At 44.7% G+C, this 17,682-nt stretch overlaps 1 protein-coding gene across 1 annotated transcript in view; it reads left to right on the forward strand.

The window, feature by feature from the left end:
- The window catches only part of RBM20 (RNA binding motif protein 20), a 208,810-nt gene that overhangs the window by 186,835 nt on the left and 4,293 nt on the right, over positions 1–17,682 (forward strand). The window contains exons 11-13 of the mRNA XM_028481282.2: positions 333–993; positions 2,553–2,687; positions 15,587–15,708. Of these exons, the coding sequence (XP_028337083.1) occupies positions 333–993; positions 2,553–2,687; positions 15,587–15,708 (918 nt within the window). The remainder of the gene's footprint in view (positions 1–332; positions 994–2,552; positions 2,688–15,586; positions 15,709–17,682) is intronic.

Genomic DNA, 17,682 nt, shown 5'->3' on the forward strand with positions numbered 1-17,682 from the left:
AAAAAAAAAAAAAAAAAGAAAAAAACTATTTATTGAGCACCTACTATATACCAGGAGTTGAAATTGTTTGTCCACTTGGTGGGTTAAACATTAAGGGCTTATTCCAACTCCTGTGCGGTTTGGAGCCTCATCCTAGGGATAAATCAGTGATGAGAGACTTCAGTGGTTTACAGCTCCTAATTACCCAGTAAATGTTCCCAGGTAGGAGTAAGATTGCTCAATATCTTTCTGGTTTGAGGGGTCCTGTGGTCAAGGTTTGCACCCTCTTCTGGTTAAATACCAAGACCCACTCCTCAGCCACCCTCTGACCTCCGTTCCTCATTTGTATTCAGGAGCAAGATTCGGAAAGTGGAAGTGAGGCAGAGGGGGAGAGCTGGTGCCCCACGAACATGGAAGAGCTGGTTACAGTGGACGAGGTGGGGGAGGAAGAAGATTTTATCATGGAACCGGACATCCCAGAACTGGAGGAAATTGTGCCCATTGAACAGAAGGACAAAATCTGTCCAGAAATATGTCCCTGTGTGACAACCACCTTAGACCTGGACTTAGCCAAAGAGTTCACCAAGGAGGGAGTCAAGACCGTAGGTAATGAGGCTGCGGAAATCAGCCTCAAGTCGCCCAAAGAGCTGCCTTCTGCTTCCATGAGCTGTCCCCGTGACATGGACGTGGAAACGCCTGGCCTAAATCTGGATGTTGAGCGGAAGCCAGCTGAATGCGAGACGGGCCTCTCACTGGCGGGCTCAGATTGCTACGAGAAGCAGGCAAAGGGAGGAGAGAGCTCAGATGTTCGTCTGGCCCCTACACTCCAGCAAATGTCTTCCCCCAGGCCAGCAGAGGAGAGGGCCTGGCAGCCTGGCCCCTTTCTTGATGACTGTAAGGCCAGGGAGACCCTGGAAGATGGGGCTGGTGAAGGCAGCCCCTTGGAGGAGAAAGCCAGCCCCCTCACCGAAACAGACCTCCAAAGCCAGCCTTGCCAAGGGGTGTCGACCCAGGGTAACTACCTCCTTTTTCTCCTGTGCGGTTGGGTTGGTCGGACCACTGCTTCCCTAGAGCAGTGTATGGGCATGTGCAGGCTGGAACGAACAGAAGTAAGGTTTCAGCCAGCCTGAAAGCTGGTGCAGAAGGCAAGCTTAACAGCCTGGCTAAATTGTTAGAGCTTTTAGGCAATTGGTGTAAAGGAAGTCGGACGGGAGGCCACGCGTTTCTGAGAAGCAAGCTCAGGTAGGACGGACTTCTCTGAATTTACGGGATCCCAGATGGACTCTGCCAACTAAATTAGCAAATGTTTGGAGTCATCAAAGGCGCTTTGGTTCCTAAGGATCAGCAAGCAGCCTCTCTTGCCTGCACCACCGAGGACCACCCAGGCCGTTGTTTCTGTGAGGCCTGAGTGAGGGGTGGGAGCGTGGGAGGCCGAGAAAGGAACGGGTATAGAGGGAAGAATGAGGGGCTCACGGAGGGGCACGGCCGGTTCCCATTCTCACCGCCTCAGACCCACTTTTCTCCGGCGTCTGACAGCGAAGCAAGACTTGTCCCTGGAGCTCCTCCACCTCTATTGGAGGTGATGTGTGTCTATGCCTGGCACTATGACATCATGAAAGACAGAGTTTAAAATAAGCTAAGCCCTGTCTTCTGTGCCAAGTGGAAACTAAAGATCCATCAAGGACTGTGGGGGAGGGGAGAGTAGTCCTCAATTTTCTCTCAATGAAAACAGCTAGAAATTCACTCTGCAGAAAGCCTGCAGCATTCCAGAGTTTGAAGTAAGGGGGATAAGAGTCGAGGGCAGAAAATATAGAGGAAAGGCTTAAAAATAAACATGTCAACCCAGTGCTCTCCCAGTGCTCTGTGGTTGGCACGAGCTGGTAGGTGGGCTTGGACTTCCCTCCATGTCAAGCTGACCTGAGCTGTTTTTCACCTGCGTGGATCTGAGTCTCCATGGAAACTCTGCTGTGAGCTGCCTTGTTGCTAGAGAAACGCTGAGGCCTGGGCTGTGTCTACAGAAGGCAAGAATAAAGGAGGAGCGAAGTGGTGTTCACCTTGCTCTGATTGATCCCCTTGTATTTTGTGGTATAGGTCTCGACATGCACTGGTGTTAATGGCTTATTAGCTTAGCCAGTGTTTGGAGTTCGTATTTAATAACACTGCTCGACAGGCTTGGGGTGAGAATGGCGTTGCCTTTTCTGCCCACCTCAGTGCTTCTGTGGACATCAGCACAATTTTTGCACTTCAATAATTCTTCTGCCTGCAGAGGTGGAATTGTTACTGAACCGGGGACACGGGGATGGACCATCCCAGCAGAAGGCATCAGCAGCCCATCCCCCCACAGACCTGATGCAGCTGCCTGCCAAGTTTTCTTGCGTGTGGCATTCTTTTGGCAGCGGAAAAAGCTCTTTGTTATAGCACTCTGGTTCTAATTAGCAGCCCTGGCCTAGTCTCATGTTATTAAGCAGCACAAGGGACTGTTTCCCATCACAGAGTGCAAGGAATACAATTGCAGGGATTCTTTGAGGCATGTTGTGTTTCATTACCACTTTGCCCTGGTTCATGTTTTGCAGATAACTCCAGGTACATGGAAATGAAATCTCTGGACGTGAGGTCACTGGAATACGCTGAAGTGGAGCTGAAACAGCCCCTTTCTTTGCCTTCCTGGGAACCTGAGGATGTGTTCAGTGAACTTAGCATTCCTCTAGGTGGGTGAAATACGCAGTCCTTCCTGAGAATTTGGCTCCAGGAAAGGATAGTCCCGTAATAACATCTAAGAGCTTGAGAGGGCTTTTTGTCATTTTGTTGTCTTTCGTGTCTGATGCAATTACCTAGATGTGCTGCTGCCTTAAAGTTTCTTGAAATTTCAGTCTCCCATAGTAGACCAGATACCTCATGGGGCCAGACTTTGAACGGCACTGCCCTGGGAGCCAGAACAGAGACTTGTTTTCCCTGTCAGGAAATGCTTTATTCCTGACCACACAGCCCTTATTCAGCCAGGGATGCCGTAAAGCCAATAGCTGATTCACTTTATTATACAGCAGAAACTAACACAACATTGTAAAGCAATTATACTCCAATAAAGATGTTAAAAAAAAAAAAAAGAGAGAAAGAAATGCACCTCTTCTGCTAACGTCTTCCCTGCCCTCCTGGCCCCAGCTCTTCTCAAAACAACGCTGCATTGTTTTCTCTTTGAGAGACCAGCTTCTCTGAGCCACTGATGCAGAATAGACTGCGTCTGGGGCAGACCCTATATAGTTGATAGAAGAGCACTGAACAGAGACGTGGGCCCCTGTCCTTCCCATGCTGGGTAAACTGCATGTCCTCAAACAAGTCATACCCAGGAATGTTTTGGGGTTTTTTTTTTTCCAGTCACGGCAAGTCCTTTATTAACAAGTCAGTTAGCCCCAGAGGGGCTAGTCAACATGGAGGCTCACCCTTTCCATCAAGTTTCCTTTTTTCCTTTTCATCTGCTTTTAAAAATTTCTTACTGTTTCCTGTCCTCCAAGTGTGCCATTTAGTCAGATTCGAAGAGCAAACTTTCTTTTTTTTTTTAAAAGGATGAGTTTGCTGCATAGCGGTCCAGTATGCTCCAGGACAAAAACTAAAAAAAGCAAATACACTCTGACCTTAGAATGAACTAAGATGATTGCCAGAAGGCCCTGGGTTTTTTAATGCTGGAAAATAGTTGCAAAGGCTGCCTTTCAGGAAAAAGGTGCCAGGCAGTTCATTTATGCATTCACTTAGTCAGCAATCCCTCCTGGATAACGTGGCACTCTGTGAGACACTCGGGGGGAACTGAGAAAGGGAACACAAGTCTCTTGGCATCTAGGAACTTAGAAATCTATATGACACACACAGGCAAAAATTAAGAATAAATTCTGCTACCTTATAATTCATGTTTTATTTTATTTTTTATTATAAAAAGTGTGAAAGATTATCATAACCAATTTTAAAAACCATACGAAGTAAATGTTAAATGTTGTATCTCTTCCCTCCAGTCTCTCCCTCTCGCCAGAGGTAGCCACTGTCATACCCACAGATAGTTTTTCTCCCACAAAAATAGGATCAAACTATACGCATAATGTTGTGCGATTTGCTTTTATAACGTAACAGTGGGTCTTAGACATCTCTTCACATCAGTACATAGAGAATGCATTCTTCTTAACCACTGCAAATATTCCATCTTAAAAGCTGTACCATACATTATCAATCCATTCCTCTACTGGTGAACATTATATTTTCTTTTTTTTTTCCATTATTAAAATGCTATAATAGTTAGGCTTTTATCATTTACCATGTAGGCACCACTTCTAGTATTTTTCTCATTGAACTCTCAAAACACCTGTGAGGTAAGTAATATTTTTATCCCTATATCACAGATAAAAAATGAGATGCAGGGTTACAGAGCTAACGAACAGCCCAAACTGGAGTCAGGATTCAAACCCCAGCACTTAGAGTCCCTGTGCCATGCCGCCTCTGAGCTTTGTTGCCTTCCAAGCTCACTGTCACCTTTGTGTGCGAACCAGGGTTTCTGGAGGATAACGTCCTGGCCCGGGGGAGGGGGGATGTCCATATATATTTGTATTTCATATTTTCATAATGGCCACTAAATTGCTCCCCAAAAAGATTATACCAGTTTTCAGTGCTACCTCAAGTGAGAGTACGCATTCTCCACATCCTCGCCAACTTTGGATCTTATCAGTTTTTAATCTTTACCAACCTGTGAGGAGGAAAATGGTAGCTCATTTTATTTTTTAAAACACAGCTCTATTGAGGTATAATTGATGTTAATGAAGTGCACATAAGGTGCACAATTTGATGAGTTTGACACATGTATACACCTGTGAGACCATCACCACAACCAACATAGTGAACATATTCCTCACCCCCATATTTCCTGATACTCCTTTGTAATCCCTCGCTCCCATCCTCAATCCCCAAGTAACCACTGCCCTCCTTCCTGTCACTGAATATTAGTTTGCATTCTAGAATTTTATATAAAGGGAATTATACAGTATGTACTCTTGTTGCCTGGCTTTTTTCACTCAATAATTATTCTGAGATTCATCCAAATTGTTGGGTGTAGGGATAGTTGGTTTCTATTTATTGTTGAGGAGTATTGCATTGTGGTTATGGGCAGATCACATTTTGTTTATTCATTCAGCTGTTGATGGGCATTTGGGTTGTTTCTGGCTTGGGGCTATTACATATTGTACTTTTATTCTTGATTATAGTCTCCGATTAGAATTTTTTTAACATCTTTATTGGAGTATAATTGCTTTACAATGTCGTGTTAGTTTCTGCTTTATAACTAAGTGAATCAGCTATATGTATACATATATGCCCATATCCCCTCCCTTTTGCGTCTCCCTCCCACCCTCCTTATCCCACCTCTCTAGGTGGTCACAAAGCACCAGCTGATCTCCCTGTGCTATGCGGCTGCTTGCCACTAGCTATCTGTTTTACATTTGGGAGTGTATATATGTCAATGCTACCCTTACTTCGTCCCAGCTTACCCTTCCCCCTCCCCGAGTCCTCTAGTCCATTCTCTACATCTGCGTCTTTATTCCTGTCCTGCCCCTAGGTTCATCAGAACCATTTTTTTTAAGATTCCATATATATGTGTTAGCATACGGTATTTATTTTTCTCTTTCTAACTTCTCTCTGTATGACAGACTCTAGGTCCATCCAGCTCACTACAAATAACTCAGTTTAGTTTCTTTTTATGGCTAATATTACACTGTATATATGTTGCCACATCTTCTTTATCCATTCATCTGTTGATGGACACTTAGGTTGCTTCCATGTCCTGCCTAGTGTAAATAGTGCTGCAGTGAACATTGTAGTACATGACTCTTTTTGAATTACGGTTTTCTCAGGGTATATGTCCAGTAGTGAGATTGCTGGGTCCTATGGTAGTTCTATTTTTAGTTTTTTAAGGAACCTCCATACTGTTCTCCATAGTGGCTGTACCAATTTACATTCCCACCAACAGTGCAAGAGGGTTCCCTTTTCTCCACACCCTCTCCAGCATTTATTGTTTGTAGATTTCTTGGTGATGGCCATTCTGACAGGTGTGAGGTGATACCTCATTGTAGTTCTGATTTGCATTTCTCTAATGATGGGTGATGTTGAGCATTCTTTCATGTGATTGTTGGCAATCTGTATATCTTCTTTGGAGAAATGTCTTTTTAGGTCTTCTGCCCATTTTTGGATTGGGTTGTTTGTTTTTTGGATATTGAGCTGCATTGTTAGGGAGTGTTCTAATTTCATTCTTTTACACGTAGCTGTCCAGTTTTCCCAGCACCACTTATTGAAGAGGCTGTCTTTTCTCCATTGTATATTCTTGCCTCCTTTATCAAAGATAAGGTGACTATTTCTGTTTTTGTGCCAGTACCATACTGTCTTGATTACTGTAGCTTTGTAGTATAGTCTGAAGGCAGGGAGTCTGATTCCTCCAGCTCTGTTTTTCTTTTTCAGGATTGCTTTCGCTATTCAGGGTCTTTTGTGTTTCCATACAAATTGTAAAATGTTTTGTTCTAGTTCTGTTAAAAATGCCATTGGTAGTTTGATAGGTATTGCATTGAATCTGTAGATTGCTTTGGGTAGTATAGTCATTTTCTCAATGTTGATTCTTCCAGTCCAAGAACATGGTATATCTCTCCATCTGTTTGTATCGTCTTTAATTTCTTTCATCAGTGTCTTATAGTTTTCTGCATACAGGACTTTTGTCTCCTTGGGTAGGTTTATTCCTAGATATTTTATTCCTTTTGTTGCAGTGGTAAATGGGAGTGTTCCCTTAATTTATCTTTCAGATATTTCATCATTAGTGTATAGGAATGCAAGAGATTTCTGTGCATTAATTTTGTATCCTGCTACTTTACCAAATTCATTGATTAGCTCTAGTAGTTTTCTGGTAGCATCTTTAGGATTCTCTATGTATATAGTATCGTGTCATCTGCAAACAGTGACAGTTTTACTTCTTCTTTTCCGATCTGGATTCCTTTTATTTCTTTTTCTTCTCTGATTGCCGTGGCTAAAGCTTCCAAAACTATGTTGAATAATAGCAGTGAGAGTGGGCAACATTGTCTTGTACCTGATCTTAGTGGAAATGGTTTCAATTTTTCACCATTGAGAACTATGTTGGCTGTGGGTTTATCATATATGGCCTTTATTATGTTAAGATAGGTTCCCTCTATGCCTACTTTCTGTACAGTTATCATAAATGGGTGTTGAATTTTGTCAAAAGCTTTTTCTGCATCTATTATCATATAGTATTTATCCTTCAGTTTGTTAATATGGTGTATCACATTGATTGGTTTGTGTATATTGAAGAACCCTTGCATTCCTGAGATAAACCACACTTGATCATGGTGTATGATCCGTTTAATGTGCTGTCAGATTCTGTTTGCTAGTATTTATTTGAGGTTTTGCATCTATGTGCATCAGTGATATTGGCCTGTAGTTTTCTTTCTTTGTGACATCTTTGTCTGGTTTTGGTATCAGGGTGATGGTGGCCTCGTAGAATGAGTTTCAGAATGTTCCTCCCTCTGCTATATTTTGGAAGAGTTTGAGAAGGATAGGTGTTAGCTTTTCTCTAAATGTTTGATAAAATTCACGTGTGAAGCCATCTCTTCCTGGGCATTTGTTTGTTGGAAGATTTTTAATCACAGTTTCAATTTCAGTGCTTATGATTGATCTGTTCATAGTTTCTATTTCTTTGTGGTTCAGCCTTGGAAGGTTGTACTTTTCTAAGAATTTGTCCATTTCTTCCAGGTTGTCCATTTTATTGGCATATAGTTGCTTGTAGTAATCTCTCATGATCCTTTGTATTTTTGCAGTGTCAGTTGTTATTTCTTTTTCATTTCTAATTCTAATTTTCATTTCTAATTCTGTCGATTTGAGTCTTCTCCCTTTTTTTCTTTATTCTTGATGAGTCTGGTTTATCAATTTTGTTTTTCTTCTCAAAGAACCAGCTTTTAGTTTTATTGATCTTTGCTATCATTTCCTTCATTTCTTTTTCATTTATTTCTGATCTTATCTTTATGATTTCTCTCCTTCTGCTAACTTTGGCGGGGGTTTTTTGTTCTTCTTTCTCTAATTGCTTTAGGTGTGAGTTTCAGTTGTTTATTTGAGATTTTTCTTGTTTCTTGAGGTCGGATTTTATTGCTATAAATTTCCCTCTTAGAACTGCTTTTGCTGTATCCCATAGATTTTGGGTCATTGTGTTTTCATTGTCATTTGTTTCTAGGTATTTTTTGATTTCCTCTTTGATTTCTTCAGTGATCTCTTGGTTATTTAGTAGCATATTGTTCAGCCTCCAGTTTTTTTTCCTGTAATTGATATCTAGTCTCATAGTGTAGTGGTCAGAAAAGATACCTGATACGATTTCAATTTTCTTAAATTTACCGAGGCTTGATTTGTGACCCAGGATATGATCTATCCTGGAGAATGTTCCATGTGCACTTGAGAAGAAAGTGTATTCTGTTGTTTTTGGATGGAATGTCCTATAAATATCAATTAAGTCTACCTGGTCTAATGTGTCATTTAAAGCTTGTGTTTCTTTATTTATTTTCATTCTGTATCATCTGTCCATTGGTGAAAGTGAAGTGTTAAAGTCACCTACTCTTACTGTGTTACTGTTGATTTCTCCTTTTATGGCTGTTAGCATTTGCCTTATGTATTGAGGTGCTCCTATGTTGGGTGCATAAAGTCTGTTTTATCTGATATGAGTATTGCTGCTCCAGCTTTCTTTTGATTTCCATTTGCATGGAATATCTTTTTCCATCTCCTCACTTTCAGTCTGTGTGTGTTCCTAGGTCTGAAGTGGGTCTCTTGTAGACAGCATATATATGGGTCTTGTTTTTGTATCCATTCAGTGAGCCTGTGTCTTTTGGCTGGAGCAATTAATCCATTCACGTTTAAGGTAATTATCGATATGTATGTTCTTATTAACATTTTCTTAATTGTTTTGGGTTTGTTTTTGTATGTCTTTTCCTTCTCTTGTGTTTCCTGCCTAGAGACGTTCCTTTAGCATTTGTTGTAAAGCAGGTTTGGTGGTGCTGAATTCTCTTAACTTTTGCTTGTCTGTAAAGGTTTTAATTTCTCTGTTGAATATGAATGAGATGCTTGCTGGGTGGAGTAATCTTGGTTGTAGGTTTTTCCCTTTCATCACTTTAAATGTGTTCTGCCACTCCCTTTTGGCTTGCAGAGTTTCTGGTGAAAGATCAAGCTGTTAATCTTATGGGGATTCCCTTGTATGTTATTTGTTGTTTTTCCCTTGCTGCTTTTAATATTTTTTCTTTGCATGTAATTTTTGATAGATTGATTAATATGTGTCTTGGCATGTTTCTCCTTGGATTTATCCTGCATGGGACTCTGTGCTTCCTGGACTTGACTATTTCCTTTCCCACGTTAGGGAAGCTTTCAGCTATAATCTCGTCCAATATTTTCTCAGTCCCTTTCTTTTCTCTTCTTCTTCTGGGACCCCTATTATTTGAATGTTGGTACATTTAGTGTTGTCCCATAGGTCTCTAAGACTGTCCTCAATTCTTTTCATTCTTTTTTCTTTATTTTGCTCTGTGGCAATTATTTCCACTACTTTATCTTCCAGGTCACTTATCCATTCTTCTGCCTCAGTTATTCTGCTATTGATTCCTTCTAGAGAATTTTTAATTTCATTTATTGCATTGTTCATCATTGTTTGTTTGCTCTTTAGTTCTTCTAGGTCCTTGTTAAACATTTCTTGTATCTTCTCCATTCTATTTTTCAAGATTTTGGATCATCTTTACTATCATTACTCTGAATTCTTTTTCAGGTAGACTGCCTATTTCCTCCTCTTTTGTTTGGTCTGGTGTGTTTTTACATTGCTCCTTCATGTGCTGCATATTTCTCTGTCTTTTCTTTTTGTTTAACTTACTGTGTTTGGGGTCTCCTTTTTGAAGGCTGCATGTTCGTAGTTCCCATTGTTTTTGGTGTCTGCCCCCAGTGGGTAAGGTTGGTTCAGTGGGTTGTGTAGGCTTCCTGGTGGAGGGGACAGGTGCCTGTGTTCTGGTGGGTGGGGCTGGATCTTGTTCTTCTGGTGGGCAGGGCCACGTTCAGTGGCGTGTTTTGGGGTGTCTGTGAACTTAGTATGACTTCAGGCAGCCTCTCTGCTAACGGGTGGGGTTGTGTTCCTGTCTTGCTAGTTGTTTGGCATGGGGCATCCAGCACGGGAGCTTGCTGGCCATTGGGTGGAGCTGGGTCTTAGTGTTGAGACAGAGATCTCTGGGAGAGCTCTTGCTGATTGATATTACATGGGGCTGGGAGGTCTCTGGTGGTGCAATCTCCTGGGCTCAGCTCTCCCACCTCTGAGGCTCAGGCCTGACACCCAGCTGGAGCACCAAGACCCTGCCAGCCACACAGCTTAGAATAAAAGGAAGAAAAAAAATGAACAGATAGAACCCCAAGGAAAATGGTAAAAGCAAAACTAAACAGACAAAATCACACAAAGAATCAGATACACACACACTCATAAAAAGAAAACAAACAAACAAGAACAACAAAAAAACCCCAAACAGTTAGAACCCTAGGACAAATGGTAAGAGCAAATCTAAACAGACAAAATAACACAAAGAAACATATACATACACACTCACAAAAAGAGAAAAAATGGAAAAAATAATAATAATTCTTAAAAAAAGAAGAAGAGAGCAACCAAACCAATAAACAAATCCACCAATGATGTCAAGCACTAAAAACTAAACTAAACTAAGATGAACATAAAAACCAGAAACAAATCAGACACAAAAATCAAACCCCAGTCTACAGTTGCTCCCAAAGTCCACCGCCTCAATTTTGGGAACATTTGTTGTCCATTCAGGTATTCCGCAGATGTGGGTTTCATCAAGTTGATTGTGCGGATTTAATCCGCTGCTCCTGAGGCTGCACCAAGAAATTTCCCTTTCTTTTCTTTGTTTGCACAGCACCTGGGGTTCAGCTTTGGTTTGGCCCCACCTCTGCATGTAGGCCCCCCTCGGGTGTCTGTTCCCTTTTGGGAAGTCTGAGGTCTTCTGCCAGCGTTCAGTAGGTGTTCTATAGTTGTTCCACATGTAGATGTATTTGTGGGGAGAAAGGTGATCTCCACGTCTTACTCCTCCCCCATCTTGAAGGTCTCCCCTCTGATTAGCTTTGAGACCTATTGTCTCATCCATCTCAGTAGGGGGCATATGGTACTATTTTCTGCATTTGACAGGTGAGGAAACTGAAGCCCAGAGACTTTCTTACCTAAGATCACACAGCAAGCTCATGTCAGACCTGAGGATTCCTAATTGGAGACCCTCTTGTTCCTATAGTTCAGGCAGCACAGTGGAGGAAAGGCAATTGGGTGCAGTGGTTCAGAGCACAGACTGTGGAATTTGACTCCCTGGATTCAAATCCCAGCTGGCTGGGGGACAAAAAGGTGCTTATTTATCCTCTCTCCTTGGCTTTCTTCATCTCTAAATAAGGGCTGGTAATAGATGCCTACCATGTAGGGTTATTTTGAGGATTAGTTGAATGAGTACTGGTAAGGTCTCAGTGTCTTCCAGTAGAAGGTACTTAATACAGGTTGTCTATTGTTATTCATTTATGAAATAGTTATTGAGACCTACTATGCTTCCTCTCACTGGGGCTACATAACTCTTCACCCTCCATGGTCTCTTCCTAGCAGAGAGACTTCTGGGGGTGGGGGAACAACTCAGCCTTGGTCCCTGTGGAGAGCAGAGAGGCAGAATGAGGAGGAGAGGGGGGCAGAGTCCTGCTGCTTAGGGGCTGGACTGGGCATGGGGGTGGGGAAGCGCGCCCTATGTGTTTCAGGCCAGCTGTGGGTGACCCCAGCCAGTGTGAGCCTGCCAAGGCCTGCTCTTCCCAGAACCGAAGGGCATTGCCTGCAAAATGCAAGCTCCCCCGCCACCCATCCCAGGCTTTGCTGGGATGACAGAGTTGTAATTACCAATGCCAGGAGCTATTATTAGAAGGCAGATGTAGCTTTAGTTATTGTACTTAGTAGAGGCTGAAAAATGGGAGGACCAGGTTGCTCCAGAACTCACTGGGGCTGTGGCAGTTTTTTCTTGACGCTGCTGCTTCCCCTGGCCCTCACATTCCAGAGGCATCCCAAGGCAGTGTTGGTATCCTAGTGCCCGTGCAACCGCCGGTTACTCAAGGGTGAGTTCCCAGGCATTTGGGGATCCTGCCCCAGCTTCTCCTTCCTCAGAGCTGTCTCTGACCACCTGCCCAACGAGCCCCAGAGGCCAGTGGAGGCAGGGAGGAGAGTTGCTGGCAGCCATGGAGTCTGGGTTCTCCAGGCGGCTCTGGTGAAAGGCTGGAGGGCCTTCTGGCCTCTGTGCAGAAAGGTTTAACATGTTGTCTGGAAACTAATATTCTTTTAATGCTTGTTTTTAAAATTTATTTAATTTTCGCCGCATTGGGTCTTCGTTAGTGCACGCGGGCTTTCTCTAGTGGCAACGAGGGGGGGCTACCCTTTGTTGCGGCACGCGGGCTTCTCACTACAGTGGCTTCTCTTGTTGCAGAGCATGGGCTCTAGGCACGCGGGCTTCAGTAGTTGCAGCATGTGGGCCCAGTAGTTGTGGCTCACAGGCTCTAGAGCGCAGGCCCAGTAGTTGTGGCACATGGGCTTAGTTGCTCTGCGGCATATGGGATCTTCCCGGACCAGGGTTTAAACCTGTGTCCCTTGCATTGGCAGGCGGACTCCCAACCACTGCGCCACCAGGGAAGCCCCCATGGAAACTAATATATTTTGAGCACCAGGCAAAATGATAGGTGCTTCCCCATAACACCATTTGTGGTATTATTATTCCTGTTTCATAGATGAAGAAACTGATCTCAGAGAGGTTAAATAACATACCTGAGATCACACAATGTGAGTCAAAGAGCTAGGTCTATCTGACTCTAAATTCCATATTCCATTTTCTCTCCAGTATACTGTGGCTTCTGAGCTTTTTTGTTTTGTTTTGTTTTCCCCAGTGGAAACCTTTGTTCAAGTGAAATCTCACTACAGATGGTAGCTGTGCCGCTGGGGTCGAAAGGGGCACAGCTCAGACCCTGCTTCACACTCTGTGGTGGCTTCTGAGGCAGCTGCACCCCTTTTGGGGGGCCAAGGACAGGGACTAGGAGGCCTCTTGGGAAACCTGGAAGATTCTGGAGGCCCCAGCAGGGTCTGCAGTGAAAACCTTAAGGCTTCTTTCCTGGTTTTACCCAGTTGGCCGATCCTGCAGGGTCTGGGACAGGACACAGGGAGAGGCTCTGATCACAGGCCTGCGTCTGGTCCATGTGGCCTCGGGTGGTGCTTCTCCTTTTCTGGTTGCCCTTCTCTTGTCTTGTGTGGGCCTCTGCTCCCCATAGAGCAGCAGCAAAGGGGAGAAGTATTTTGCAGGAACAGAGGACAAAGGCAGGCCTTGCTTAATGCTCGTCTGCCAGCCACGGCCAGGAGCCAGGGCCCGGGGGAGGTGGAGGGGTGGGCTGGCCACACACAGGCAAAGCCAACGCTTTCCCATCCTTTGCAGTGAGGGTGGGAGGACAGTGGGGAGGGGAAGGACACTCGGCCTCCCCTTGGGCAGCTGGACCCCCGCCCCGGGGACCGCTGGAGACTGCTGAGGGCACGGCAGTGGGCTTGCTGTGTGGCAGTTAGAACCGGCTGAGGCCACGCAGGCCCCAGACCACAGAGGAGCCATCAGTCAAGACAGGCCGCAGGCAGGCCTCCCAGGCCCCCTCCTCCCTCCAGGCCTGCCCCTCCACACTGATAAGTGGCTCCTTTGAAATGGAAAAAAAAGTTATAATTACAAGTCTCCTGTGCACTTAGCTCTGTCTGTCAGGAAGCAGGAGAAGGAAAGTGAAGCAAGGCCCAGGGTTGTGGTCACACGCAGTGCCTTGGCCTGTCCCCCTCTCTGCAAGAAGCTGCTCTGGCCCTGGTGTGCCACTCCCAGCCCTGCTCTCCCTGCCACCCCTTGGGGCCAGAGCTCCAACCTTCCCCCACCCCCAGCAGAACCAACCAGATGGGCAGCAGCAAAGCCCAGCTGAAGTGTGTCAGCACACAGGGAGCAGCCCCAGTCTGAAGGCGGGATCTGGGCGTGCTGAGTGGCTAGCCCCTTTCCTTTAGTTCTGCAGTGGGTCCTGCTCTTCATGGCCCTCACACCCTGTTCTTTAGCTGGTGCTTCACAATCAGGTGCCTGAGGAAACTGAGACCCAGGAGGGCTTCAGCCAGCTCTCTCCAGGCTACACAGATTCTTAGCCTCTGGTCTGTGCCTTCTCAGACCTGGGCTCTTTCCAGTCTGCTGTCTGTGTCTTCAAGAGGAGAACTGTGACGCTCAAACACCTTGGTGGAGGCTGGAGCGGCCACCGTCCCACTTCAAAGATGAATCCTCTGGGCTGTGACACTGTCACTTGTCTGACTGTTGGGCCACCATTTCTCTTCCTCGGAATCAAAACGCCTCCCAGAATCCTGGGACTTTTATTTAACGCATCATAAATAAAATGCTACTAATTAATGGTTCAGATGTAAAGACTGGAGAAAGATGGGAAAATGTCTATGATAGATCATCACATGAAAAAAGGAGGAGATAGGATTACACTTAGGGTGTGATTAAAAATGTCTCCCTCCCCCCAAAAAAGGCTCTCTATGTAGATAGTGTGGAAGAAAATATTTTGATTGGAATGACTCTGGGTGATTTTTCCTCACTTTTATCTTTAAAATTTTTCTTTAATGAACATAATTCTAAAATAAGCAAACAAAAATGAGAGCATTTTTGGGCTTCCCTGGTGGCACAGTGGTTAAGAATCCGCCTGCCAATGCAGGGGACATGGGTTCAAGCCCTGGTCTGGGAAGATCCCACATGCAGCGGAGCAGCTAAGCCCGTGCTCCCCAGCTACTGAGCCTGCGCTCTAGAGCCCATGAGCCACAGCTACTGAGCCCACGTGCCGCAACTACTGAAGCCCACGCGCCTAGAGCCCGTGTTCTGCAACAAGAGAAGCCACCGCAATGAGAAGCCCGCGCACCGCAAGGAAGAGTAGCCCCCACTCGCCGCAACTAGAGGAAGCCCGTGCGCAGCAACGAAGACACGACACAGCCAAAAATAAATAAATTAATTAAATAAATTTTTTACAAAAACATTCACTTTATTAAAAAAAAAAAAAAAAAAGCATTCTTCCAGAGTCCTGGCCACAACAGCTGCAGAGAGGGGTACAGTGTGGAGAAACAAAATCCACCCAGGGAAATGGAAGAAACCTCCTTCCTCTTCTTTTCCCTGGAAATAGGCTGATTGTAGTAGAGCCTGGACCTACTTCCCAAAGGCAGTTGCAGAGCATATAATTGCTAAGCCCTTCATCACACTTCAGGGAGTACATCCCTCACATTCACAGCTGCCTGTGAATGAAGTTGATGCTATTTTCTTCGTGCCTGTTTCGCAAATGAGGAAACTGAGGCCTGAAGAAACTGGGTAACCAGCCAAAGTCAACAGTAATCGAGGGCTGGAGTGCACTGCTCCTGTTACCACCTGACTGCTGTCTGGACCCCGGGGGCCTCCCTCCACCTTCCTAATTGCCTACCTGTCCACCTCCAATCCTTCTGCAGGGGTGGAGTTCGTGGTGCCCAGGACCGGCTTTTATTGCAAACTGTGCGGGCTGTTCTACACGAGCGAGGAGATGGCAAAGATGAGCCACTGTCGCAGTGCTGTCCACTACCGGAACTTACAGGTAACCGTCGGCCTTCCTTGCCTAGCGCCTGGGGAGGGTGTGGGGAGTGCTCCCTGGTCTCAGTTTCTGTGTGTTGCTGTCTCCTTCCATCTCATGGAAAACTCCTCCTGTTCTCTCAGTCCTGACTCCACCAGGTGTCTCCGTATGGTAGCTGCTTCCCACGTGCTCTCAGAGCATCTGTCTCCACCTTGGTACAAAGCATTCTGTTTGGCTTGGGTTTTTTTGTAACTGCCTCTCCCTCTAGACCGAATGACTTGTTAGTGTTCACCTGGCCCCTGGTTGGGTCTGGTCCCTTTTCACCTGGATGTTCCAGATGCAGATATTTCTCTATGTTTCTCTTCCCCTGTGCACTATCCTCGTTTGCTAGAATAAAACCCACTGTTATGTTCTATTGAAATGTCCGTCCATACTGCAGCTATTATCACAGGCATACCATGGACCAGACACTATTCTAGGCACTGGGTAGACAACAACAAAGAAGGTGGACAGCAATCCCTGCCCTCATGGACCTTCTGTCTAGCATAGGAGATAAGCAAAAAATAAAATAAGTACGTTTCATAGTATATTAACCGTGGCATATAAAAAATACCCTATATACCATATTTTATCTAATCTAAGGTGCCATCAGTGGTAAGACTCACCACTATTTTTTGATATCAACAAGGAAAAAAATGTTAAAAATTAAACGGTGAGACTCCATCAACTGTAAAATGCATCTCAATTTCAGAACTGTTAATTGTGTGGAAAAAACACTTCTTAAAATTACAAGATATAGCAATATATCCTATAATATATACCTATATAATATATAGCATGTTAGAATGTGATTTTCATATAACTTCTGGGAAGTATAAGCTGGGGATTAGTAATGTAATACAAATCATGGAAGATCAGACACTCAGGGGTAAGTATATCAAGGCACCTCCTGTTTTTACTACAAGAAATCAAACTACATTTTTGAGGCACAAGGCCTTGACATTAGAACACCCTTGGGGTAGCAGCATGCCCTAATTCCAGAGCAGGCATTACTATCAGTTTAATTGTTAAAGAATGGCTGCTCTGGTGGTTCTTAACTGGGGATGTCAACCAAAATCCCCCTAGACAGTGTTTCAAAAATATTTATACTACTTAGGCCAGGTGTTCAGTAGAATTTGAGAACTTTCTCAAATATGTAATTTGAGAAAGTTCTCCAAATGATTTGAATGTGTACCCCAGTTAAGAAAACTCAGATGTGGGCCAGTTCTCTTGTTTTATAGTTGACGAAACTGGGGCCCAGAGAAGCCAAGGATTTGTCCAAGCCTTGGATTTGTCCAGGGCCATGTAGATGGTGAGTTACTAGGCCTGGGGCCAGATTGCCTGATTCTTAATCCCTTTCCTCTTTTCACTCTACTAAGCTGGTCTTGCAAACTGAGACCCATGTCATGGCCTGGGTCACCATCTGCAAGGGACTGTCCTTGGCTATGCCCAAACTCAGGTCATTTAAGCCTCTTGATTTCCCTCTGGAAAGCCGCTGTTCTATGACCAAGGAAGCCACGAGGTCTGGGGCCCAGGTCCCAGCCTCTCCTGGGGGTGGGCGGTGACTTGGCCAGGCCAAGGGTTCAGATTGGGCTACCCGGCGCCAGCCAAGGGCAGCTGTCTACCCTGAAGACATCATCGTCCCTCACCCCCAACAAGATTAAACCTCTAGAACGGCACGGCTGGATGGGGTCTTGAAGATCATCCGGTCCCGATTTTACCAAACCTTGGTCTTCACACCAGCTGGAATCTTTTTAAAATGTAGCTTCTTGGACCTACCCTATACTTGCTTATTCATTCTCTCTCTAGCGTGGGGACTGAGAATCTGCATTTTAAAAAGTCTTTCCAGCAGATTATGATACTTCAGCATGAGAACCTGTGATCTCATCCGGCATTCTTGGCTGGATTGTGTAGCCCCCAAGGAGACACACAGCTCAAGGTCACCCAGGAAGGTAGGAA

Source organism: Physeter macrocephalus, chromosome 20 (genome assembly GCF_002837175.3).
Source record: "Physeter macrocephalus isolate SW-GA chromosome 20, ASM283717v5, whole genome shotgun sequence".
Lineage (NCBI taxonomy): Eukaryota > Metazoa > Chordata > Mammalia > Artiodactyla > Physeteridae > Physeter > Physeter macrocephalus.